Below are 24,971 nucleotides of genomic sequence, written 5' to 3' on the forward strand. Positions count from 1 at the left end.
GACAGCTGAGGCACAACAGAAGCAAAGGCGCGTTTTCTTTACCTGTGTTAATCACAGTAGCAGTTTGCGCTCTTGTAAAGGTCAAAAAACCCATGTGAATAAAAGTAATCTGTCTGTCTACTACCTGTTCAATTCGCTCCTGTGTCCGACTGAGGGAACCACTTCACGGCGAGCAGGAGATGATCTCGCTGCCACCGGGATGAAACCTCTTATATGACCTCAGAGTTGCGGCGCCCGGAGGTTCCTCCTCTTTGCCTCTGGAGATGCGTATCGAGCACGCGTCTTTACGCACGCATATAAAAATCAGCTCAGAGTCCAGCTCGGACTCAGATCACATCAGTGCCTAGGAGAGGAGAGAAGAGGAGGGGCTGCCAGGGGGTCACTTAGTCAGCGGGGTAGTAGTGTGGGGTTGAATGGACTGTCCTAGCTGAGAGCTCCACAGGAATTTTGGTTCGTAATTATTCGAAAATTAGATTTGGGGTTAAGCGATTCAAATGAAAATTATGATCTACGTTTCTTAGATGAAAGAACAAGGTAAAGAATTTGACTGAAAGTCACTGACTAGTTGTTTCAGGGACGGTTGTAACAAGGGATTACAACTGTCTGGCCAATGTAGGCTATGGTCACACATGTTTGGAGTTTCCACACCTGTCAGCTCCTAGGTTCAGAGGTATACTTCTTTTCAAAGAATTGTCCTTTTTTTGTACTCAAAGTCCACTTACATTTTTTTCTGAAGATTGAGAAGAGCCATATTAATCAATTCATCAATCATTCATCTTCTACGGGGGTGGGGGTGCTGGAGCCAATCCCCAGTTGGCAAACAGTGGCTTTTCTCAGTAACCTGTACTGGGAATAGGGTGCTGAACTGAGGTTCCTCAGAGAAAGGTAGTCTACTCGTTGTATGGGCAGTGGGGAAGTGATGTCATTTATTCATTCATCTTCTAATTATCCGCTCTTCCCCCAGCAGCCCAGGCCTATTGCAGAGTAGATGGTAGAAGAGTAGATGGACTTTTTAACTATAAGCTCTGTTATACAGAAATGTTTTAAGTTAGGTCTTGAAAATTGCTAGAGACGTTCCATTGTTGGTTCCATAGAAGAGGAGCCTGATAACTGAAAGATCTGTCTCCTGATTTACTCTTGGAGACTTTAGGAACCACAAGTCAACCTCCATCTAGAGAGAGTGACCTGCTAGGACAATAAGGAACTATGAGCTCTCTGAGATATGATGGACCTTGGCCATTAAGAGCTTTATATATTAACAGAATAGAGGATTTTAAATTCTATTTTGTATTTTACCAACAGCCAATGAAGAGCAGCTCACACAGGAGAGATGTGATCTCTTTTCCTAGTTCCTGTTAATATTTGTGCAGCAGCATTCTGAATCAACTGAAGGCCTTAAAAAGATTTGTTTGGACATCCAGGTAGTAATGAGTGAGTAATGAGTCCAGCCTAGAAGTTACATGCATGGACTATTTTCTCTGCATCCTCTTGAGAGAGGATGTTTCTGATTTTCCTAATGTTTCTCAGGTGGAAGAAAGTTGCCCTCCTGACTTGTTCTATGTGAGGGACAAAAGACATGTCCTGGTCAAAAGTTACTCCAAGGTTTCTTAAAGTGGAGCTAGAAGCCAAACTAATGCCGTCCAGACTGATTAGATGATTAGATTGCATTTCTCCGAGGTGCTTAGGGCCGAGTACAATAACTTCAGTTTTGTCAGACTTAAGAAGAAAAAAAATTTGGGTCATCCAGAGCTTTATGTCTTCAAAACATGTCTGCAGTTTGACAATCTGACTGACTTCATTGATAGGTACAGCTGAGTGTCGTCTGCATTTCATGTTCTGGTCTCTGTAGTAAAATGTTATGATCTATTGTGTCAAATGCAGCACTGAGATCTAAGAGAAGTATGGAGGCTGTTCCATTGTCTGAAGCCATTAGATTATCATTGAGGACTTTAACCAGCGCTGTTTCTGTGCTATGATGGGCTCTAAATCCTGACTGAAACTCTTCAAGCAAACCATTGCCATGCAGATGGATGGATTGTAAAAATGAATGGAAGTTTTGATATGGGTCTATAGTTGGCCAAAACATCGGGATCAAGATTCGGCTTTTTAAGCTGGGGTTTGATGACTGCGGTCTTAAGAGTCTGAGGTACATAACTGAAAGATAAGGTCACATTAATCAGATATAAAATTAACAGCTCAATTAAGTAAAAAATCTCTTTAAAAAGGCTAGTTGGTACTGGGTCTAAAAGACAGACAATTGGCTCTAATATCCCCTGCGAACCTGATGGATAAGTGATAATGAGACAGTATCCAAATGAGGTTACACACAAAAACTGAGACTTGTCAATGTCTCATGACTTCATCAGTTAAACAGTGTGATGATGTGCAATGTAAATGATTGGACCACATGGAGAGAAAATACTTTATTTAAATATTTTCAAAATAGAGTATATAATAATGACTAACTTTTAAAAGAAAAAAAGAATATTAAATACAAGAGAAATTAGATTTGTTCACAGTTTGAAAAGTGTTACTGTTCATGGGATCCTCTCAGCTCGCAACGTCCCAGAGCTGAAGATGCTTCTCTGTAAGAACAAGCACAAGTCATTCATTCAAACAGCTTTGAACCTCTTTTTCAAGTACAGACCATCAACAAGGTCTTTGTATAGCGTCTCCTAACCATGCCACAGCAAAGAGCGACTACATATCTCAGAGACAGGCATGCCAAGGTTCTGATTCACTTCAAGTTCAGTTCAGACTGTCGCTGATCTCACCTGTTTCTCCTCAGCAGTCAACACCCCCTGCACTGACACCACCTGGTACTGTTTGTGTTTCAGGCTCCCAGAGAACTTCCTGACATGGCGGATGGCCCTGGAGATGGTATCCCTGTTTAACAGCTTACTGGTGTCTGATGAGGAGGAACCTGGATCCAGGACCAGTAAGCACAGACTCCCATTCTTCTTCTGCTCCAAGCCCACTATAGATCGGCTGTGTCCTGCAGGAGGATGTGCATTAGCAGAGGGGGACCAGGAAGAGGAAGGGGAGAACGAATCAGGGAGAGGGAGAGGGAGAGGGAGAGGAGAGAGGACCAGGGAGGGGGAGAGATGTGATATTGTTTAGATAGAAGGAGAATGGGTCGGTGAAAGACATGTCACAAAAATCTTTATTTATATATTTATTTATTTATTTATTTATATATTTATTTATTTATTTATATATATATTTATTTATTTATATAGCGACAAATGATAACGGAGTAACATTAAGGCACCTTACATACAGTACAGGTCTAGACCAAACTCTTTATGGAGTTGTTATACAGACCTTCCACATCCAGTGGATGATACACTGATACAAATCAGTGTGCCAAAACGTGATCATATCATCAGATCAAATCATATCTTACACTCAAAGCTCCAGTTCAAAACAAAAACATCAGAGAGACTCGCTGAGTCTCATGGTAACATGTTCCTTCATTGCCATGGATTTATTTCAATAAGGATGTTCAACAAACTCTGAGTCTAACCCTAACCCTAACCCTAAACTCTGGGTTGGCTTACTCTGAGTTGGGAAACCGATTTCGGAACAGGTGATTTGAGTTGGCTCAATCTACTCTGAGTAAGTTAACTCTAGTCCAGCTAGGGCTAGAGAGGTTAGCACCTAACCCTAACCCTAACCATTCATGCCCCGACCAGGACACTTTGCCTCCACACTGACAATAATATGTCCATAATCACATATGATCTTGATGGCCCAGAGGATTATAAATGTGAGTTATAGGTTTGTGATATAGGCTTTGACATTTTGAGACACTGGGTGATGTATGGTGTGCACATTAATAAGGTTTTTGGACTTATTCACATGATCAGCTTCATTTGGGAAGGAGCAGTGACGGGAATGTGAGTGCTATTGATGCAGTCAATCACTGGGCTCATCCTCAAAGAAATTCAAATTACTAATTCCAGTCTGAAATTGCAGCATTATGTTATTAACACAACTCAATTCATATTCATTAATTTTCACATAATTCAATTAATTCACCTAAAATCCTGTGGTGATGCACATTCTTCAAATGTGAAGAAAAACAGTCATCTGGAAATATAACGTATTTATTCAAAGTCTGATAATCATCTCCTGAGTTTTATTTAACTCTCTTATTTAACATGTATTAAACTATCTGCATACTAATGCAGCTACTTCATCTATAGGGTCCTAAAGGTGGTGCCATGTTCAGGAAAATTATATCTATGTAGATATATGTACATATTACAACTACAGGTGTATGCAGCAGATCAACTACAAGTTTCTTGAAAAAAGCTAGTTAGGTTCACACAGCCAGTTACCATAGTAACCTACTGAGTTCAAGTTACCTCCCTTTCTGAATCAGAAAACTTCCGTTGTTTAGAGTTAACAAAATCACCTGCTTTCTGAGATCAACCCCCTCAATACCAACTGGAGTTTATTTTAACTTCATTCTGTCACATACAAATGCAAATACACCTCTTCTCTGCAGCAAAAAAACAAGAGATTAATCTACTACTAGCAATAGTCTCAAAAAACAATACAGATGTCTTGAGGTAAATACTGTTTTTATCTACCGCGTGGTCTTTAACCGCTTGTATTGATAAGCAATGAGTTGGTAAAAAACAGGAAGATTTTAAAAATAAAAACAAAAAAGAAAAACAAGTCCCAATCCAATTAGTTTATTCCAATCATCAGCAAAAATACGTTATCATTCACAAATAGTAGAATGACAATCCAAACATTATGCTATGTTTGGTATGGTTACCTTTCACCATGTTTTCTTACACAAAACAAATTGATCAAAGAATTTGGCCTTCAACTCTGCTGAGAGATGTGAATGTTTAAAACACACAGATTTATGTGCAATCATTAACAAACAAGAGATTTAAAAATGTGGAATCATTCTGTGACTCCATAGTCGGCATGTTTAAATGCATAACCTTGATGTCAAAGATGTTGATGTTAACGGGACCACATGACCTGTTTTCGAGTGAAAGGGATCAGAGAAATTTGCTGATCATGGACCTGATAAACTGGCACTAACACTTTTCCAGTTTTAATTAAGTGCAAGAGGGATATGATCTCTTACTGGTATAGCTCATCAGCAGGTTACAGATGATTTAGTTTCATTTTAGAAAATGAAAGGAGGATAAATGTCCCAACCAAAACCAATTCATTTGGCTGGAGAAATGATAAGTTTCAAAAATAATGGTCAATATTAAAGCAACAAAGGCCTTTTTCCTCCAGGTGAAACCCAAAACAAGCGGAAACTAAAGGATGAAACACTAAAAGTAAACAAAACACTGTTTTTATGAAAGTGTTATTTTAATATCTGTAAGGGACTGTATGTTGCGATGAATTTGGCATTGCATTTTTCTAATAGGTCAATAATAAACTGTATACAAATTTACTACCCTTTTAAGTCAATGGACCAAAATTTGTTCTAAAAATCTTATAATTTTGATACAGATGAATACAGATGAATGTTTACATTTGCAGGATGCCAATATTATTTATGAAAAAATGCCAATTGGCCAATTTGGAACTTTCCAAATGCTTAATGCAAACTGAATTACTTTTTGCGAGATATCACAGCCTCAGATATGTGAATAATTAGCACAAACAGCGATTTTGATGCATTATAAATTTTTGTGAAGTGTCAGATTTAAAATTTACTACCCTGTATGTCCAATTGGAAACCATTATAAATAAGGTCAATTGACCTTTATTGTGACCCCATTGGGCAAATATTGTGTGGCCAGTTTCCACCCTAACATTAACAAACTGGGAAAAAAAAAAAACTACAATACAAACAAAGATTAAAAAAAAGAATTGCAAAGGAAACAAAAAATAGATCCTAGCCCTTTCCTTACAGATTAGAATAAATAAGGATAAGTTGAACAAAAATTACTCATTTGTTTAAAAGATAAATAGGTGTAGGAGCAAAAGATCTGAATGATTTCAAAAGAGAATGAATGGAATCTGAAAAGATGTTTGCGATTTTTATTTGAGACTTGACAAAATGTAAATTTGACAGGTTATTTATGGTTACCCCCAATTTTGCTACATTCGTCCACCATGCTATGCACAATGCCTGTTTTTATTCTTAAGAGTGAGCATCCCACACCAGACTATTAAAAATTTTATGTAAATATATATCAGGAATAACCTTCAGTCCACTGCCAGGTGAAGTGAATGACACTGATTATCTATTCAGTATTACACCTGTTAATGGCTGGAATACATACAAATACAGCCAGCATTTGAACATTTGTCCTCAACTGGACCACAGAACAATGGAAGAAGGTGGCCTGGTCTGATGAACTACATTTCTCCCCAGATCTCAGTCCAATCGAGCATCTGTGGGACATGTTGGACAAACAAGTCTGATCCATGGGGGCCCCACCTAACAACTCATGGGACTTAAAGGATCTGCTGCAAATATCTTGGTACCAGATACCACAGCACACCTTCAGGGGTCTAGTGGAGTCCATCCCTTGAAGGACAATGGCTGTTTTGGCAGCAAAAGGGGAACCAACAAAATGTTAGGCAGGTGATCATAATATATGTCTGACTGATGGATAGAGTCTAGTGTCCAGCAAATACGGTGTGTAAACAGTGTAGTAGTGTAGGCTCTATACCTTCGTGCTGCAGGTACAGTGGGGGCAGGGAGGTCTGGATGACACTGGGGGGCAGCCTGCTGCTTCTGCTAGGGTCACAGTAGTATTGCTTCACCCAGTCAAACAGTTGGGGGTGGGTGTCTCTTGGGCCTGTTGGTCGGTGGAAGTCAATGATGTGGGCACTGAAAAGACACACAGCACCAGCCTGATCACATTCACATGTCGCCCAAGGCCAACCTCATACAGTGTATCTGGAGCAGTGATTCCCAACTGCAGTGGTGCAGTGCGTGGGTGTGCTGTGGAGGATTGTAAAGTTTCACCTGGATACTTTAAGGCTTCAAGTGCTGGTTGGGTGAGATTTGGTGGTCTTCTGTGCCGCGGCACAACAGTCGGAAATCACTGATCCAGAGAGTATGCACAGCACTAAACTTTTTCCACATTTTGTTATGTTACAGCCTTATTCCATAATGGATTATATTATTTTCCTACTAATTTATACAAAAATTTCCTCAATCACAAAGAGAAAAAAAAGAGACAGAGAGAGAAAAAAAAAAAAAATCACATCTACAGAAGCATTCACATCTTTTGCCATGATATTAAAAAAATCGAGTTCACGTGCGTCCTTTTCCCACTGATCATCCTTCAGATGTTTTTACAACTTGATAGGAGTCCATCTGCAGTCAATTCAGTTGATTGGACATGATTTGGAAAGGCACAGACCTGTCTATATAAGGTCCCATAGAGGACAGCGCATGTCAGAGCACAAACCAAGCCATCAAGATCAAAGAATTGTCTGTGGACCTCCAAGACAGGATTGTATCAAGGCACAGATCTGGGGAAGGTTACAGAAACATTTCTACACCATTGAAGGCCCCTATGAGCACAGTGACCTCAATCATCTGTCAATGGCCGCTTTTGCAATAACTAGTCGCCTGGCCAATCTGAGCATTTTGGGTTAAAGAGCCTTAGTCAGGGAGGGTGACCAATAACCCATTGAGCTCTCTAATGGAGCTCCGGTGTTGCTCTGTGGCGAGAGGCAAACCTTCTGAAGGAAACCATTTTTGCAACACTCCACCAATCAGGCCTGTATGATAGAGCAGCCAGGCGGAAGCCACTCCTCAAAAAAATACACGACAGCCCACCTGCAGTTTGCCAAAAGGCATCTGAAAGATTCTCAGACAATAAGAAACAGAATTCTCTGGTATGATGAAATGAAGATTGAACCCTTCGGCCTGAATGCCAAGCATCATATCTGCAGGACATAGTCTGGACCTCAGACTGGGTTGTTCCAACAAGGACAGCAGCCAAGCTATATTTTAGTTTTTAGTGCAATACTTTCTTCTACTCATTTCCTCACAACTTCCTGAGCTATGCATGTTTTAAGTAAAACTCATTCTAGTTTAACAGCACAGAGTGAAAAACACAACACTCCTCACAGGCTAATCAGATTCATGACTTGGTTTGAGGAAAAGCTGCAGCTAGATCCATAACTATCCTTTGAATCACGTTTCCTTTCACATATTACAAACCCACACACATACAATCAGGTCACAGCATAAAAAACAGAGCAATTAGGCAGATTTTCAGCAATAATTGCAAAGCTTGAAAATTATTTGTCTGATTGCTCATGCTATGTGACAACACTTTTCATAGTAATTTCTTCGGTTAGGTCCTGGTCACCTGATTCCCAGAGAGATGAGGAGACTGTAGATCTCTGTGGCTCCAATCCAGGCTCGCGTCCCCTGCAGCTTCTGGTTGAAGTGGGATGCACCTTGTGGATCCAGTCCTGCTCTCCAAGCCTCCTCGATCATACGCTGCAACTGGGGAATGCTTGGCACAACCCTCTCTGCATGGGGAACGCAACATCAGTGTGTTTGAGTGTACATGGGGCAACACAGGAAAACAGTCGTTATTAATGCTTGGCCTTTTAAAGTTAGCGATCATGCACCTTAGCTGCCCTTCATCTGAGTGTGAGCTGCCATTCTAAAAACTTCAGGGGCCATGTTTTGGACACTGTCTCTTCCAGTGGTGTTTTTTACTGTTTCTACTTTTGGCTCTAGTGTTATGTATGGTGAACTTACCCCTGTGGCTGATGTGTGTTCAGCAAAGATACAGTGTGGTTGTTACGAATTTTAACTGTCTGTCAGTCACACGCACGCTAGCTCTTTCGTATGCACACATGATCAATCACACACACACACTCTGCGCTCTTGCGGGATGGTTGGGGTTCCTGCAGATGAGCTGTCAGAGCATTCTGGTTACAGCTTTCTGCTGGTCCAACTCTCCACTAAGACACAAAACCCTCATTTAAATATTTAAATACTGTTGTCTCCACCTGTTGCACCTGCTGTCAAAGAGCAGGGCCTTGCACCCACACACAAGCACACAGCATGAGTGAAGTAAAATTCCATAGCCTACTCTCTGAGACAAAAACCTGAATACAACGAAACAACTTATATCAGAGTAAATTAACCGCAGTCCAACTCAGGAAAATTGGGCACACACTGCAACATGAACAACTTTCACTCGCTGAATAGGCCTACTACCATTATAAAATATAGGCTAGTAGAATCCATCCACCTATTCGCAAAAAAACACTGAGCTCTCTCCCACATTCACACACAGGCTAAATGCTGTCGGTAGGATCGCTACTGTTCGCTACCAGTTGTTGCAGATGAGGTCAGGTCAGCCAGCCAGGCAAACATCAGTTCAGATTGCCTCGTAAGAAACTTTTTCGTAATGTGTGATTTGATTGGTTTGATACATATGTTACAGTATTCACATCTCTCCCAGCAACGGCATAGCAATGCTGCTTACAGCATTTTTCAGTATTTTTATTTTTGCCTACTTTTTGAAGGGGGACTTAAGCCCCCCTGCCGTCATGAACTTAAATAAAAATGGCGAGTGTGTGCTGAGACATCAGTTGAGGTCTGCCAAGTCTGCAGGTAAATGTCCTTGTGTTTTCTGATTAAATAGCAGGTGTAGGTTCTATATTAAGTTATACAGGTTCATAAGTATGAAGGTGCTCTTTTGTGACTTGCTTGTTTTTTTAGAGCTCCAGAGAGAAACATGGGAGATGAAAATTTATACTGATATATACAGGTGAGTGTGTTTGTGCACCTTGCAGGTAGGGCAGATACATGTCCACTCTAAGCAGGCAGGAGATGAGCATCTGCAAATTTCTGTAGCCGCAGCCCCAGCCCTTATCCCCTGCTGAGGAAGAGTAGTGGTCAGTATCTGCACTCAGCCACACATGAGCCACATCTCTGGATTCGGTCTGGTAGTATTCGTACAACACTCTGGTCACACCTGCACAAAAGTGAGGAGAGTGCCAATTAGACGGATCCTGCTCAATTCATACAGTTCAGCAGCTCAGCGAAGAGAGCAGCCGAGGGTTTGCACATCAGAGAATAAAGAACCACACTGTGGCTGTGATGACAAGATGAACACATTGATGTTGAGAAGGTAAATACAAACATGGATCTTGACTAAAATGGCTAACATGCCTAGTAGCATGACTTATTAGAACATCAGTCTTTTTTTTTTTTTTAGATGAATGTATTTTGTACATGTCTGAAATGAAATTTTAAAAAGTGAAATAAAAAGCAGCTTGTACCATCATAAACACCTGATCAACCAAGAGCTGCGACTATGATTAAGAGTCTTGGACCATCCAGATGTGTTGACACTGCAATGCATCCAAAATCTTAGCCAGGAAGCTGAAGATGGATCATTCTCCTCAAATGGTTTTAAAACACTCAGCGCAGTACATCAGTAATTATCTGGTGGAGAGGAGGGGCTCCTGGGGCTAAGGGGTTAACACACTGGACTGAAACGGTCCTGGTCCAGCTAAGACCTTTGGTGTCACTCTTTAATGGAGCTGTCTAAAATTCTAAAACATGAACAGCGCAAATTGGTAGTATTTGTCATTTGTGCTGAGGTCACAGCATGCCATGTCATCTAATGACACATGAAAACAGCACCTGAACTGATGCTGCACCCACACTACACCATGCTCTTTACATGACTAACTCATTGAACTGTTAATGTTCACGTGACTTACATAAGTTGACAGTTGCTTGTATAGGCAACTACAAACAACAAATATGGTTGGTGTATTAAAAGACACACTAATATGCACTTAAAGACACACAAATGATTATTGAGAGGGGGTGTAGCCAATTCTGTAGTCTGTCCTGAGACCATGGTCTCTGGCAGAGACCAGCCACTAGGGACGCAAGAGACACTAGTTACGACCAGCTGGTCTCTGGCACAGACCAGTGGTCCCTCCTAGCTCCTCTGTGGTCTATCCTGTGTTCCCTGTGGTCCCAGTTGGTGAGTGGTCTGTGATGTGACTTTTGCCAGAAGCTGGTCATGACCACTGTGCCGCTGGTAAGGACCAGTATCTTTAGCACTCCTAGTGGTAGGGACCATTGCTCTGTGCCAGAGACCAGCTGGTTGCGACCACTGAGGAGCTGGTCCTGACTACGTGGACCTGCATAAATAATAAAAATAATTGATGACTGTATTTTGCTGACAAAAGTTTATGATCTCTGACACATTTATCCAGCTAAGAGTGCCCCCAAAAAGACCAGAAAAGGGAGAGGGTGCATTTACATTACAAAAGCCGCACCACAGACCACTTACCAACTGATCCAGACCACAGGGACCACAGGACAGACTACTGAGGAGCTGGTAGGGCCCACTGGTCCGTACCGGAGAACATGGTCTGTGCCAGAGACCATGGTTTCAGGACAGACAACTCAATTGGACCCCGCTGGATTTTCTCCAAAAATACTGTGTAAGACAGAAGAGGATTTAAAAAAAAAAAAGGGTCCATGATAAAAGCCTGGCCTGATAATGAGAGACACTGGAACAGGAACATTAATTCCAAAGTCCTAACAGGCTGTTTGGCTACGGCAGAACTAAGTCTCATGCTTCAGGGTACTAACTGTCAGAGTGAAGGCTGGAAACACCTTCAGAACGCCTTCAAACTCTTTGCTCATTAGTAAAACACGGGTGTGTGCTACTGATGTCTGTGTGTTTACCTCACTTTTAACAACAGGACAGACCACATTGAATGGTTTACAAAGGCCACTCATCCTGTCGGCTGGTAACCCAATGTCAGGACCCAAAGTCTGCTGCTTTGCCATCAAACTTAAAAAGATTTTATGGTTATAGCAGCATCATTTTACCTTATTCTTCACGCCTAATGACCTTTGCTATGGGAATGGTATTATTAACATGCATTAGCAGTATCAAATTTGTGGGTCCGAACCAGGGTCCCAAATTAACACTTGCCTCATGCCAAAGGCAAGAGCATATTTATACCAAAACATTCACATGCTCCAATTTTTTTCATTTTGGTGGAGTTGCCACTTCTCCTGTTCTTCTACTGTCTGTATGTCACAGCTGTGGAGGGGCAGAATGACACACATCAACATACTGATGAGCACATACACAAACATGCACTCATACATAGGAAGACCATGCCTTGTTCACTACTGGCAGCATGCAGGCCAGATGTCATTGACTATGGAAGGAGTGAGAAGTCTAAAGAAGTTTAAGTTGTTAGAATATATTTATATATTATATATTATATTTTTATTTCATGAGTGGGGAAACTGAAATGGACTGGAGGGGATAGTTATTTATCATTTCCTTGTATATTTCATTTCTTTATTTTTTGATAGTTTATATGTCATTAAGTAGGAGACTGCAAACAGGACAGGAATGACAGTAGGAGACAAGTAGCAACTTTGGTAGTAACTGTGTACATAAGGAAAAATTGTTCTCAAAGGCTGAGCATATTGTGCAAGCAGTTATTTTTCATATGAAATGTTCTTTACAGGTATTATCCAGTGTGCTGAACAATTGTATGGTTTTGTAATAAGTTAGGTTGAAGTAGGGAAGACAAGACATTGTGCAAGTAAAGAGCATCTACACAAGGTTGCCACATATGGATTATTCTCCTCAAACAACTTAAGTCCATTGGCAGTATCTTCACATCTACAATACACCTGAATGAGTTGTTAGAGCCCTTATGTTGGTGAATTTTATTCTATATAACCAATAATCTAGTAATTTCAAATATCAAAAGAGAACCAGATTAGCTGTATTGTATTGATGAGATAAGATAAAAATGATATTACACAGCTTTGTGTTATTAAAGATGATGAGACCTCCACTTCAACCTCAATTTAAGCCCATTGGTTTGTTAAGCCTCCAGGTTTTTAAAGCTAGAAGAAACTATATTTAGTTGAAAATGTTAAGGTGGGGAGGACTGAGGGGCGGATCTGAGCTGTTCTGTTCTCCAATAAATCAAGATAAGAAGTGGTGCAGTTTTCCAATTGACTTCTAACCAATATTATTCTTTTTTCTGGAGTGGAGTTGCCCAATGATTATTATTTTGTACTGGCTTCACTTTACAGACTCATAGTCCATATGCATACAGTCTATAACTTAGCAGATGAAGGGGGAGGTTAGCTGGCATGACAGAGGAAGAGATCAGACTGTTACTAGCACATTTCAGTTCATTGGTACAGTTCATACTGCCAATGCAATATTGAACTATTTTATCGCTTTTATAAATTTTTCTCATATTGTACAGACATCTTGGAAAATGTCATCATGAAATGTTAGCCTTAAATAAATTTGTTTTGACTATGACTGTGAGTATTCACCAAAATCTAGTGTTGGGAGATCAAATGAATGTCAGTTTCTTTAGTTTCTTTATGCCAAATATGAAGTGTTAACAAGATATCACTTAGGCAAGAATAAGACAGGAAGATAACCGTAAGTTATAAAACAGGTGGAGCATACAGAGACATATACTGTGAGATACCATGTAACAATTCACTGTACTTTAAAATTCATTAGCCACCCTTATTTTCTACACTTTTAAGTCATCATTTCCAAATCACCACCAATTGGATTGCTGGAAAATTTATCCAGAAACCCGAGCACAGGTACAGCTGTAACACCCAGGCAATATTGAATCCACAAACAATACTTTGAAGCTACACATTTGTATAACACTCCATGCTACTATCATAAGTGAGCTGTGGGAAGCGAAAGTTTGAGTTTGATGATATTCTTTGTATAAGGTGTCAACTTGATGTTTTTTAATTCCTTGCAAAGAACTGGGTGGTGGTGGGGCAGTCAAATGTTCAGGTATATTCTGCGGTTTCCTTTTCTATGTGGTGACATCACTTCCGGGCAGCACGGCAAAACAGTGGTTAGTGCTGCCCCGCAGCAAGAAGGTCATGGTTTTGGTTCCCGCCCTGGGGCCTTTCTGTGCGTTTGCATGTTCCCCCACTGCTTGCATGGGTTTCCTCTAGGTACTCCGGTTATTTCCCACCATCCCAAGACATACATGTTTGGGTTAACTGGTGACTGTTAAGGTCTGAGTGGGAGCGTGAGTGGTTGTTCTTCTCTGTCTCTGTGTGTTGGCCCTGTGATGGACTGGTGACCTGTCCACGGTGTACCGTGCTCTCGTCCAGAGTGAGCTGGGATTTGCTCCAGCAACCCCCATGATCCAGAAACGGATAAGTGGTAGAAGATGAATGAAAGAATGATTGACATCACTTCCCCATTGTCCATACAACTCCTTGACTTCCTTTCTCTGAGGTAAAATACCTTGTTTCAGCACAATGACAAGCTCTTAATGAAAAGATGATGGCAATTTCCTTGTCCTGAGCTGTTTGCATCAGGACAGCCTCAACTGTAAGAGTGCTCGAGTCACAGAGAACTTAAAAGTGGAGTCATGGCACTGCTCAGCCTATTCCCAGTTACTGAGAAAAGCCAGTGTCTGCTAACTAGGGAATAAACCCTTGGCACAAACAAAATCTTTTGTTTGTAGCTTATGGGTGCTGGCAACAATGCAATCAGTCTTAACTAGCATGACTAAGACACTACAAGACCACTAAAGTAACAAGTAATGACGGCAGACATCTGCTCTCCTCATACATCGTCACCTGCAAATACCCACATAGGAGATCAAGGAAGTTAAAAGTACTGAGCCCCTTGGAAGGGCTAGAAGAATTTAACCGCACTTACATACATTTATATGCATATATCAAAGTTTTCGCTCTAGGATTTTTTTCAGCAGCGGGGGCAGGCTTTCTGGGGGCTGGGGCGACGTAAACAGAAATATTGCCATGTATATGATGCAAAAAAAAAAAAAAAAAAAAACAAGAAAGGAAAAAAAGGTTCACTAACACTCACCATTGTCAGTATGGTAGAACCATGAGTAGAAACATATTTGTTTTTTCAACCCATTTAGGTTCCCAGCCTGATAGCCTGTGCTACTCTTTACTTGCTCTTCACTTTGTTCCACTACTCCTCGTCGAATGTTAATTGTCTATATGATTACAATGTTTTATCTAACCATAATCATTTATGTGTCAGTAAAAGGCTAATGATACCTGATGAGCATGACCTTCATCAGTTGTCTCTCTCTTCTTCAAGAAATATTTAAACAAGCTCATCTGAAAATGCAGTCAGCAGTTAATGCATCATGGCGTGTAGTTATTAGCTTAACAATATCAATTAGTTTACCCACATTAGCGTTACTGAGTTGGCACTGGGCCTAATTAACTACCAGTATGTTACGTAACATTAGCTGGCCATCTGTCCTGTAGGACAGGAATCCTACAATGCAATTTGGAATGTCTATTTAACTTGTAAAATTTGTGTTTCAGATGAAATCTTGATGAGTTATCTCTAAACTATTAAGTCTACCTTTTCTCTGGTAAGTCACTGCCCTATTTTCCAGGACGACACTCGTCTGACTCTCTGACCTGGTGCCTGGGTGCCTGATGTCACTTTAAGGCCATGCTCTTGTGAGTAATTAACATCGTCGTATTAACTCCAATAGGACCACCCCCCACCGTTATGCTCATCACCAGGTTGTGCTGTGAAGGTGGAGAAATTCGGCGATGGTTTATTTGAGACAATTAAAAGAAATAATGAAAAAATGCCTAGGTACTCCTAAATGAATGTAAAGGAAACATTATAACCAAGAAACACAGTAGTTTACTGGACCTACCTTTCTCTATATCCTGGCAGGCTCTGACCATCTGGTTTATTAAATTAGCCTTTTCTACTAGGATTGCTATTCCCTTGAAATCTTTAATTGGCCGTTGTGGCCAATGTAGTTAGTAAAAGTTTTTACCAAGTAAAAACTGCACTTAGATGGTTTCCAGTTCTTAAACCTTCTTAATAATTCTTCTTATCGATGTCTCTGCCTTGCATCATGACCATCATGAAAGATCAATGAGCAGAGGGAAAAGAAAGGATGACAGCAACAAATTTATAATTTTATTTCACATGATGTCAGTGTGGGAATAGACTGCAATAGCATCAAACCTCAGTGATGACTGAAAAGACCTAAAAAAAACCCTAAAAAGACTTGCAATCAGCAGTCTGTCCTTTCTCCTTTCACAAAGTTTAGGGGAGCAAGGCTACAAGATTGTGGATACGAACAAACATACCCATGGTTCTGGTTCTGCCGTCATCAACCCCTGAAGCCAGAGACTCCATCATCTCGGCCTTCCTGTGGTGAAATTCTGCAGCTCCCATGTGGCCCCTGGCCACCGCTTTCTCCATAGTCCTCTCCATTTGTCTGCGGTAGCCCCCTTTGCCGTCCAGGCCAAATTGCATCTGCAGAGTGACACCACACAAGTCAAGGTGAGTCATGTGCAAGCATAAGACAGAAAGTTTACACATACCCAAACATGTACTGCTGTACCACATTCACTCAGAGAGAACCACAAACTTCAGACAGGAAAGACTGACCAAACACTAAACTGCAGAAATGGGTCTGAGACAGGAATCTGACCCCATCATGAACTTGTGAAATCAACAGCAAATATCATGCTGTGTGGACTGTAATACCTGAGTGAACCGTGTTTCATAAAGTTTGGTGTAGTTAAGGGAAAATGGTCTACAACATCATATTTCATATTCAAAATAAAACTAACAGGGCTCTGTTTGATTTGTGAGACTTTTGTAGAATTATAACTGTTTCGGTATTCATTTTTCAACATTTAGATAAGACCTGTAGTCAATTTTGATGAAAGTATGTAGAATCAATTTGTAAGCCCTTTATATTGCAACAATAATTTGTAGTCAAACTCCAAATGGCACCGAGAAAAGACATCACTTCGGGTTCTAACACTCATACAATATGAATATGAATATGAATGACAATCATACGTTGGGGATAAGTGACACTGTTAGCTGCTCCTCATCTGGACAGCCTCAACAGTGTAGCAACATAAACATGACAGAATTTGACTGATCAGCATCATGTTCAGATAAGAGGTAACTAAAGGCACACTGGTATTGTTTGAATAAAAGTTAGCATAGGACTGTATTTGACTCTGCAGTGGAGACAGTTAAACTAAGGTAGAGTCAAACCCAACATGGAGTGTGTGCCAGGAGCTGCTGGTTTGTTAACCTTACAACTTCTAGCTAACATTAATTGTTGTTTGAGCTGTAATTAATTATATGAATATCATATTTATATTCTTAAAAACATTTATACAAATATGTTCTCACTTTGTGTGTGGGATGAGTTTACACCACAGGGCAGAGCATTTCAGTATAAACATGTCCCTGGTTCATTGTCATTTGAATTTTAGATGTTTAGTTGAAGCTAAGATGATCATGTGTCTGTGATGAGTGGACCTAACAGCTGTTGGGACTCAGTGCGTCCCAGCAGCTCACTGGAGTGTGCTTATTCTGGCTTTCACTGGAGTGAAAGTGACTGAAAAAGTGTTGATGTTGAGGGTTCAGCTTATATGACTATGCATAATGACGTTTATGCCGTTTATCCAGAGTGCCTCTGGGGTTTGAAAAGGGAAAATGTAATGTAAGCTTTCAACCAGCATGTGCACAGAAGGGATTCTGGTGCAGAGTCCAGACCTGCAGCTTCTTGAAATCCTCTCTCTCCTGCTGGGCCGCCTCATGCCTCCACTGCTGTTCCTCCTCCTGCTGCAGCTGTGTGGCCAGTTTTAGGTCTGAGCCCAGACTCCCTACAGTCGCTGAACCAGAGGCTAAGGGGGCATCAAGTCAGATATATAAATGAAACTGCACAGAGGTCTTTAAACAGACAGAGAGAACTGAGTGAATTATGTGATTTATCCCCACCTGCTTGATGGTCTAAGTGCAATTCCACATGTTCCTGCAGAGAAAAGCTGTCATTGTAGATGACAGAGCAAATTGGACACTCAAGTCTCCTCTCTCCTACAATGCAAATGGAAACTTGTCAGTCCAGTTTCATATAAGGCAGGGAGACTTTGAGAAACATCTGTGAAGTATATGATCCTTCAATAATAATGGACCTGCCCATGAACCATCTGTTAAAACACATGTTCCACATTATTCATCATGGTGTTCCAAAAGAGTTAAATGAGGTCAGGTTTCTAGTTTCTGACTGCAACAGATTTCACAACTACTGTGTTCCCTAACACTCACTGTCACTGTCAAATACGAGACAGAGAAGACAAAAACTAAATAAAAATCTACCTACCAGTCAAAGGTTTGGACACACTTTCTCATTCAAATGAATAGGAAAGTGTGTCCAAACTTGGTAGTCTAAATCATATGCAAATAAAAGGAAATAACAAAAATAAAATAGATAAAAACTTTGAACATTCAAATGGCTGGTATTTACAAACATTTATAATTTTAGAAATTACTAAATCTAAGTGTGAAACCTCACCACCAACTTTCAACAATAAGATATGGTTTAAAATATTAGCTTTTCTAATTAACAGAAATTAGCAATTAATTAGCAATGAATAATTTAGTTTCTAGTGGGAGTGCCATTAGTCCTGCAGGTATTTAAATTCATGCCAGGTTTCTGGGGTTTACCCTTAAGGCAAATATGAGCTTTTCAAATTAGATGTTTATCACATTTAAAAATATCAGGTACCTGAACTGTACATTCTGTATGCAGAGCAGTTACCCTCAACGGAATGCTGCTCCTCCAGATGCAGCTCAACATGCTCCTGCAGGATGAAGCAGCTGTTGCAGACCAGTGCACACATGGGGCAAGAGAACAGCTTATCTGTAACAAACAGATCAAGTCAACACCAACTCTAAAAATTTAAATAAACTTTGAGGAGGGTGAATCACCTTTTCTCGGTGAGAACAGCCGCTTCTCTTTGGGTTTGTTGTGCCCAGATTCAAACCAATCATTGTCCTCTTTATGGTAATTTATAGTTTCTGTTCGTGTTTCAGGACCCAACGTGATGAGTTCAGTTCTCCCAAGTGACAAACACCTACTTTCAGGTGTGCTGTTTAGTTCAAGTTGCCTTGAGTCTGAAATGACACCCGGGTCCCTGTTGGACCCTCCACCAGCTGTATCACAGCTGTCCTCAGCTGAGCAGGACTGGGAGGTCTGGGACAGCTCCCTGTCAGTGCGGCCAGTTTCTGTTCCACCAGAGCTGGATATGATGTCAGTGGGGCCCTGCACTGTGAGCTGCTCCTCTGGATGAGCAGAGCTAATGTGAAAACACAGTTCATCATATGATTCTCCTGACAGGGAGCAAAGCGGACACTTAATGGCATTTTCCAGGTGGCTGAGAAGGAGATGCGTCTTCATTTCCTCCAACAGAAGTACCTCCTTACCACAGATGTCACAGGTCAGCATGGCTCCGGTCTGCAGATGCACACAGGCTACTTTCCAACAACAGAAAGAGAGAGTATCACACAGCTGGGTCCAAAGGACCCGATGTTAAGGAGTACTTTCTAAGAGCATTTCAGTTTGAGGAGCAGCAGCTCCAGTTATCATCAATACACCCTACCCTTACAAAGGAAAATGTAACATAATACAAAATAACTAATTAAATATAACAAAGAGCTGACCAAGCATCAGATGTACTTCACTGTCATACATTAGAAAGGAACCAGATAGACTCTGACTCTGGAAACATTTCTTCAACATTACAAGCAGATACAACCAGAAACTCATCTCATTAATATTTCAATCTCCAACAACAACTTCCCTGTAGTCATTGGGAAAGGTGAAACCTGTCTGGAATCTCATGAAGTTCTGGCAACAGTCACAGTATATGATTCATTTCATCCTGGTCCTTCTCAGGCACTCAGTGGCCCCTGTGACCTGAGGGTGGAGACTGTCATCCTGTTTCACCACATTCATTCCCCTTTATCTATCTGGCCCTGTTCACTGATTCACAACTACAGTATCAAAGTTAGGTTTATGTGTATCTGTTGAATGAAACCTGCAGGGACTCCTTTATTAAAACATGGTCTTGTTTCTGAATGAGAGCTGTTTGGCGTTGTATGTGTATGTCATAATAAAGACAGGTATATACTGTGGGGTCAGTAAAAGTTACACAGGGCTCACTGTGCCGTTAATGGCACCACTGTGAATTATCCCATTTTTGAATGGAGTCTGGGTGGTGAGACACAAATAACGGAGCGAACTGTGTGACTGGATGATAGACTCACAATGACCCAAACTCCGGTAGGTTTTCGCTCAGAGAATCACATTCAGCTGTCTGTCATACTCATACAGTAAACATGTACTCACGACAAGACAAAAGACGCTGCGGTCCGTCCGTTTTCCTTTCTTTCCTTTCCTTTCCTTTCTGATGTTGCGAAACCGACACGATTCTTCTTCTTCTTCTTCTTCGGTTTATTGGTGAATAAACTTCGAATTGATGCGTTACCACCTCCAACTGGCCCAGACTGAGAATTAGTCCAATATTTAAAGAAATCTGTAATATTCTCAATCAAATGAGCAGGGACATTGAAACTATTAAAATACTTAATTGAATAAATAAATATATAATTAAATAATTACTTAAATGTGTCATTACATACATAAAACACAAATTCATTTTATGTAAAAACACATACAATTAATTCAGTATTTAATTAATTATTTCATGGTCGTGTGATGCAATGTTTCATGAATTTGTTTTATCTGTCAAAGTCACCTATCAAAGTCAGTGGGTGCACTAATGCCAATCTAGTCTGATCCATTGCTTTGGTTTTAAGTCAGTCAGCCTTTCCAAACATGGCGGCAATGGAGGACTTGCATGAACTTTCACGAAAGTTGTTGAGAGATCTTTTAGACCTCGCCGAATATGTGGAAGCAGGACCTGCAGACCCAGAGCATGTAGTGTATAAAGCAGAGTGACTGCAAATTTAGAAGAAGTGCTCCGCCGCTTCTCTGGTACCAGGGCGCAACAGACACAACACACACAGGGACTAGGGCGTTTGACATTCCGAGTTCAGTTCTGGAACATTCTTTCCGGAGGACCAGCTTGTCAAATTGCAGCGATGTTCGGAGTGTCAAAGAGGACCATCAGAAGGCGTATGAAACAAAAAAGTGTAAGGTATTTACACACAATTTTTAAGTTTTAACTTTATGAATCGCCAGTTTCGTCCACTCTGAAATGATATTACGAGTAGTATAACGAACTCGATATTAATGTCGTTTTTATTTGTGCAGAAAAACGGACCTCTACTCAGTTGTGAATAATGAAGAATTGGACCATATTGTAACAGAACTCCACAGAAGACATCCAAACACCGGCTACAAGCTAATGCATGGTCTTGTGAATGGAAGAGGTGTGCGTGTTACACGTAAGTATAATATGACCAGGATGTAAAGGATAATGTAGAATGATAAAAAAAATATCCTGCATAGTTCCTCTTGAACCTCCTTTATGCTCCTCTGATTGTATCAGCGTCCCTAGCAACAGTGTGTTATACATAGAACAGGTTAGAACATAATGTAGAATGCAGTATTTAACAGAAGCGCGGAGTAATTAAATGTATGTATGTATGTATGTATGTATGTATGTATGTATGTATGTATGTATGTATGTATGTATGTATGTATGTAATTAATGTATGTATACTGTATTTATTATTTAAATATGAACTATACAGTAGAATAGTGAGTCTTGCTAATTTAAAATAATGTCCAAGCAGCCTACGTTTCTATTTGCAATGCGTCAGTCATCTTATGCTGAGTTTACACCTAACCTTAGTCACAGACTCAAAACTCAAGTCTTAAGGAAATCTTGGGAGTTTTACTGGAGTCACATTATCTCGATCTTTTAGTGTAAGGTGGTAATCTGAGATGATTTCGACCAGTCTTTACCTAGTCTTGGCCTTAAAACAACATCAAACGTGTTTGATATTATCTGAAGTCTTTCAGTCTTTGTGGTGACATGACATATCAACAACCAATAGATGAGCTCTAACAAAATCTAAAACAGGAAACCTGGAGGATAAACAATCACAAGAGTGGCATGGATGAACAGGAAACACCGGTGAGAAGTCGAAGGTCCCAAGCTGTACAGAAAGAGGAGCGCCTGTTCAAATTGTAAAATTAGTTACTCAAATTTAATAACCGGTAATTAAAAGGGGGAAAAAAAATCCTGACCCTATCCAAGTGGTTTTTGTGCCTAAACCTAACCTAATCATATGTAATTACATTATTAATTAACGTGGTATTTACTAAAAGAATGTATTTGTAGTCTTGTAAACAGTGACCCAGAAAGATTCACAGTTTTTGTAAAATCTCAGTCTGTGATTAAAAACTCCATAAAGTTGTCTTTAGATGTGAGCAGGTCTGAGACCAGAGTTTTTCAAGAGTATTTTCAAATCTTCTGATGTATGGGCAGCATTATTTGCAGTTTACTTGAGGCCAGTTAGCCATGTATTAAAATATCCAATCCTGAAGTTTGGTGTAGCAACTTGTTAATTATTTGTCAGAAAATTGAATTAACTGTGGTTATTTTGAGGATATGGTGGTTCTGTACTGTAATACTTTTACACACCTCACTATATTATTATCACACCACTGTTTACTCAAAATAAGTGACTCCACACAAGTATTTATGTTCCAGTACTAGCTAAGTAGCTAGAGTGTGTGGTTATGTATTTCATTCTTCTCTCCTCAGTCTCAAGAGTGCAAGAGTTTTTATGCCGAGTCGATGTAGAGGGAGTCTACATGAGACGTCTAAGGCTGTGTGTATTAAGACAACGGCAGTAGTCTGTTCCTGGCCCAAACTGTTTATGGCATATGGATGGCAATCATAAGCTCATCAGGTCAGTGATTAGTAGTGATTAGTCGATTAAGACTGCGTCTTTTAATAGATGTCAGCAGAATTGTTTTACAGTACAGCTGTATTTTTGTGTGTTAACAATTTTCTGACAGGTGGAGATTTGTTATCCATGGTGGTGTGGGCTACAACACAGAAAAATATCACAAATTAATTGGTCACCAGTCAGCTAAAACAGCTAGTCTCACCTTCTTTCTATCTGCTACCAGCTAACACTAAATGCTCCTATCATTACACACCTAACATCCCGCATACAAACACATTTGATCCAGCTCCAAATAGTTTACTAATTTAACCCACACCTGTGTCCCGAGTCATTGATTACTGGTTAACATTAAATTAATTAAATTACTTAGCTTACATGGGACAGGTCCACGAGATGGAGCGGTTCTGGGAGTGGCAGACCGAGCCGCCGGAGTCGGTGCAACGTTAACGTGACGTGACAGAGTGGGAGCGGTGGGTGACCGAGCCGTCGGAGCCAAAGAAGTTATGCTTATTGCTTCCTCGATCAAATTAACCGCTTTTCTCAGCAGCTCTGGGGAACTTTTCGACTTTTCGTCCGACTCCCGCAACTCGCAGGACTGAATACTACTCTTGACCCATTTCTACAGTCTGTGCAGACCCTTTTGTTGTTAAGGTGCATTAGCGCCACCCAGTGTATCGGAGTATGTTCACTAGCTCTGCATCAATCCATTATCTGGATTCGAACTGTTTTGACTTAATACTCTGGGTAACCAATCAGGTTTTAGTCCCGCCCACTGACTTTGATGGGTGAGTTTGACAGATAAAATAAATTAATGAAACACTGCATCGCAGGACCATGAAATAATTAATTAAATACTGAAATAATTATGTGTTTTTACATAGAATTAATTAGTATTTTAATTAAGATACATTTAAGTAATTATTTAATTAATTATTTCTTTAACAATTTATTTACTTAATGATGTACTTATTTATTTCATAGTGGCACAAAAACTCCTCCGTATGAAACCGCATTGTAAAACACATTAATTCACAGTGTACTGTTATTTCTCTATATTTCTGGGGTTTTGAATGGCCAATCTCACTATCAGACCAGATCTGAACCTCAATACAGGTGCACGAAAAGAATATATTTCTGTTGTAGCAGACATGCTCCAGGCGTCGATTCCATGGGTGCTTTGGGATCGGAGCGCTCACACATTAGTGCCAAAAAGAACTCGTATTATTATCCGTATTATATCCACACGCGCACTGTGAGCGCGTAAATTATACTCAGAAACATGACATTTCACACGTCACTGTTTTCGTTAACAAGTGCCTGAATTCGGCCAAATCTGCCCAGACGCTGTTCTTCGTTTCAGCAGAGAATTGGTGTCAATCAGAGCTAGCGACCAATCACAGCAGAACCAGTACCGCCCCCCCCCCTCGTGCGAGCGGGGCGATTTTTTTGAGTGATAGTTTGGCGCGCTGGTAACAGCTCTCTCGCAGCACTTTTTTCCTCGCTCTTGGAGCACTTCCCAGCTACCTTATGTGTGCGCGTCAAAATAGCAATGAGTCATGCAAGCACGGTGAGTACCCACTAGTAGAAACATAAATCGGCCCCCCTGGTCGAAGAAGAAAACAGCCACTCTGTTTGAGGGTTTCCTGGTATTTATAGCATGCTATACTCATTTACAGACTCTTTACTCTAGGCAATGGTTACATCTGCCTGAAATCGATCAACCTAATTTTAATGGTGTACTGCTGAATCCACCGAGCCTCAGTCTTGATATCACGGTAATTCCCTCGGACCTCTGTAACCTCTCTACCTCATTGTGATCCTGCTCTGTTTCCTGCTGATGATACCTACCAAACCAATATGTTTGTATTATGGAGCATTTGCAATTTCATCGACGAACTGTCCACTTTAATGTTGTTAATAAATGATTGTCCTGAATGTTCTTCTGTCCTCTGTCTACTGCTGTGTTATCAGTGCTGCAGGCATCGGTCCTGGGCACAAGCTCATGACCCATCAAGATGCCACTCATATCACTTATATGAATTTTTTTGCAAATATCAGATTGTGTATGTGTTTTATTAGTTTTTCAATCTACGTAATTTCCATAGTTACGTTTTATAATTATTTTCTTGCAGTTGATTGCTATGGCAGTGCAGATTTAGCCGCTGTGGGGATAATAAGCGAATATTTATTAAATGTGACAGTTTTTATATACTCTAGTTTTTAGGA

General features: G+C 40.4%; 1 protein-coding gene and 1 long non-coding RNA gene across 6 annotated transcripts; one reads left to right on the forward strand and one right to left on the reverse strand.

Moving 5' to 3' along the window:
* Window positions 1-2,408: 2,408 nt before the first annotated feature.
* On the reverse strand, window positions 2,409-23,381 carry zufsp (zinc finger containing ubiquitin peptidase 1). 4 transcript variants are annotated; one of them, XM_029504228.1, is made up of 12 exons: window positions 23,121-23,380; window positions 20,209-20,366; window positions 18,789-19,334; window positions 18,586-18,720; window positions 17,799-17,894; window positions 17,574-17,704; window positions 16,139-16,307; window positions 9,765-9,953; window positions 8,325-8,490; window positions 6,666-6,826; window positions 2,775-2,995; window positions 2,409-2,585 (listed from the first exon to the last, which is right to left on the reverse strand). In XM_029504228.1, the coding sequence occupies exons 3-12, from the start codon at window positions 19,303-19,305 to the stop codon at window positions 2,538-2,540; spliced, it is 1,833 nt and encodes a 610-aa protein (XP_029360088.1). In that variant the 5' UTR covers window positions 19,306-19,334; window positions 20,209-20,366; window positions 23,121-23,380; the 3' UTR covers window positions 2,409-2,537. The 4 variants fall into 4 exon arrangements, with proteins under 4 accessions (XP_029360088.1, XP_029360087.1, XP_029360089.1 ...); XM_029504227.1 differs by having other exon boundaries at window positions 18,789-19,331; window positions 23,121-23,379; XM_029504229.1 differs by having other exon boundaries at window positions 18,619-18,720; window positions 18,789-20,366; window positions 23,121-23,381.
* Window positions 20,698-24,670, forward strand: LOC115044906 (uncharacterized). Of its 2 annotated transcripts, XR_003840849.1 has the most exons (4): window positions 20,698-21,019; window positions 21,136-21,269; window positions 22,598-22,745; window positions 22,855-24,670. It is a non-coding gene; the product is annotated as an uncharacterized LOC115044906 (long non-coding RNA). The 2 variants fall into 2 exon arrangements; XR_003840848.1 differs by having other exon boundaries at window positions 22,598-24,670.
* The last annotated feature ends 301 nt before the right edge of the window (window positions 24,671-24,971 follow it).

The sequence above is a fragment of the Echeneis naucrates genome, chromosome 6, assembly GCF_900963305.1.
Source record: "Echeneis naucrates chromosome 6, fEcheNa1.1, whole genome shotgun sequence".
Lineage (NCBI taxonomy): Eukaryota > Metazoa > Chordata > Actinopteri > Carangiformes > Echeneidae > Echeneis > Echeneis naucrates.

Bases quoted from the DNA above. Each gene is read 5' to 3' on its own strand.
- zufsp (XM_029504228.1), bottom strand. From the start codon at position 19,305: ATGCTGACCTGTGACATCTGTGGTAAGGAGGTACTTCTGTTGGAGGAA. The intron at 17,895-18,585 runs GTACCTGATATT...TTTGCATTGTAG, and splicing joins ATACAGAATGTACAGTTCAG to GAGAGAGGAGACTTGAGTGT. The intron at 16,308-17,573 runs GTCTGGACTCTG...GTCACTCTGCAG, and splicing joins AGGATTTCAAGAAGCTGCAG to ATGCAATTTGGCCTGGACGG.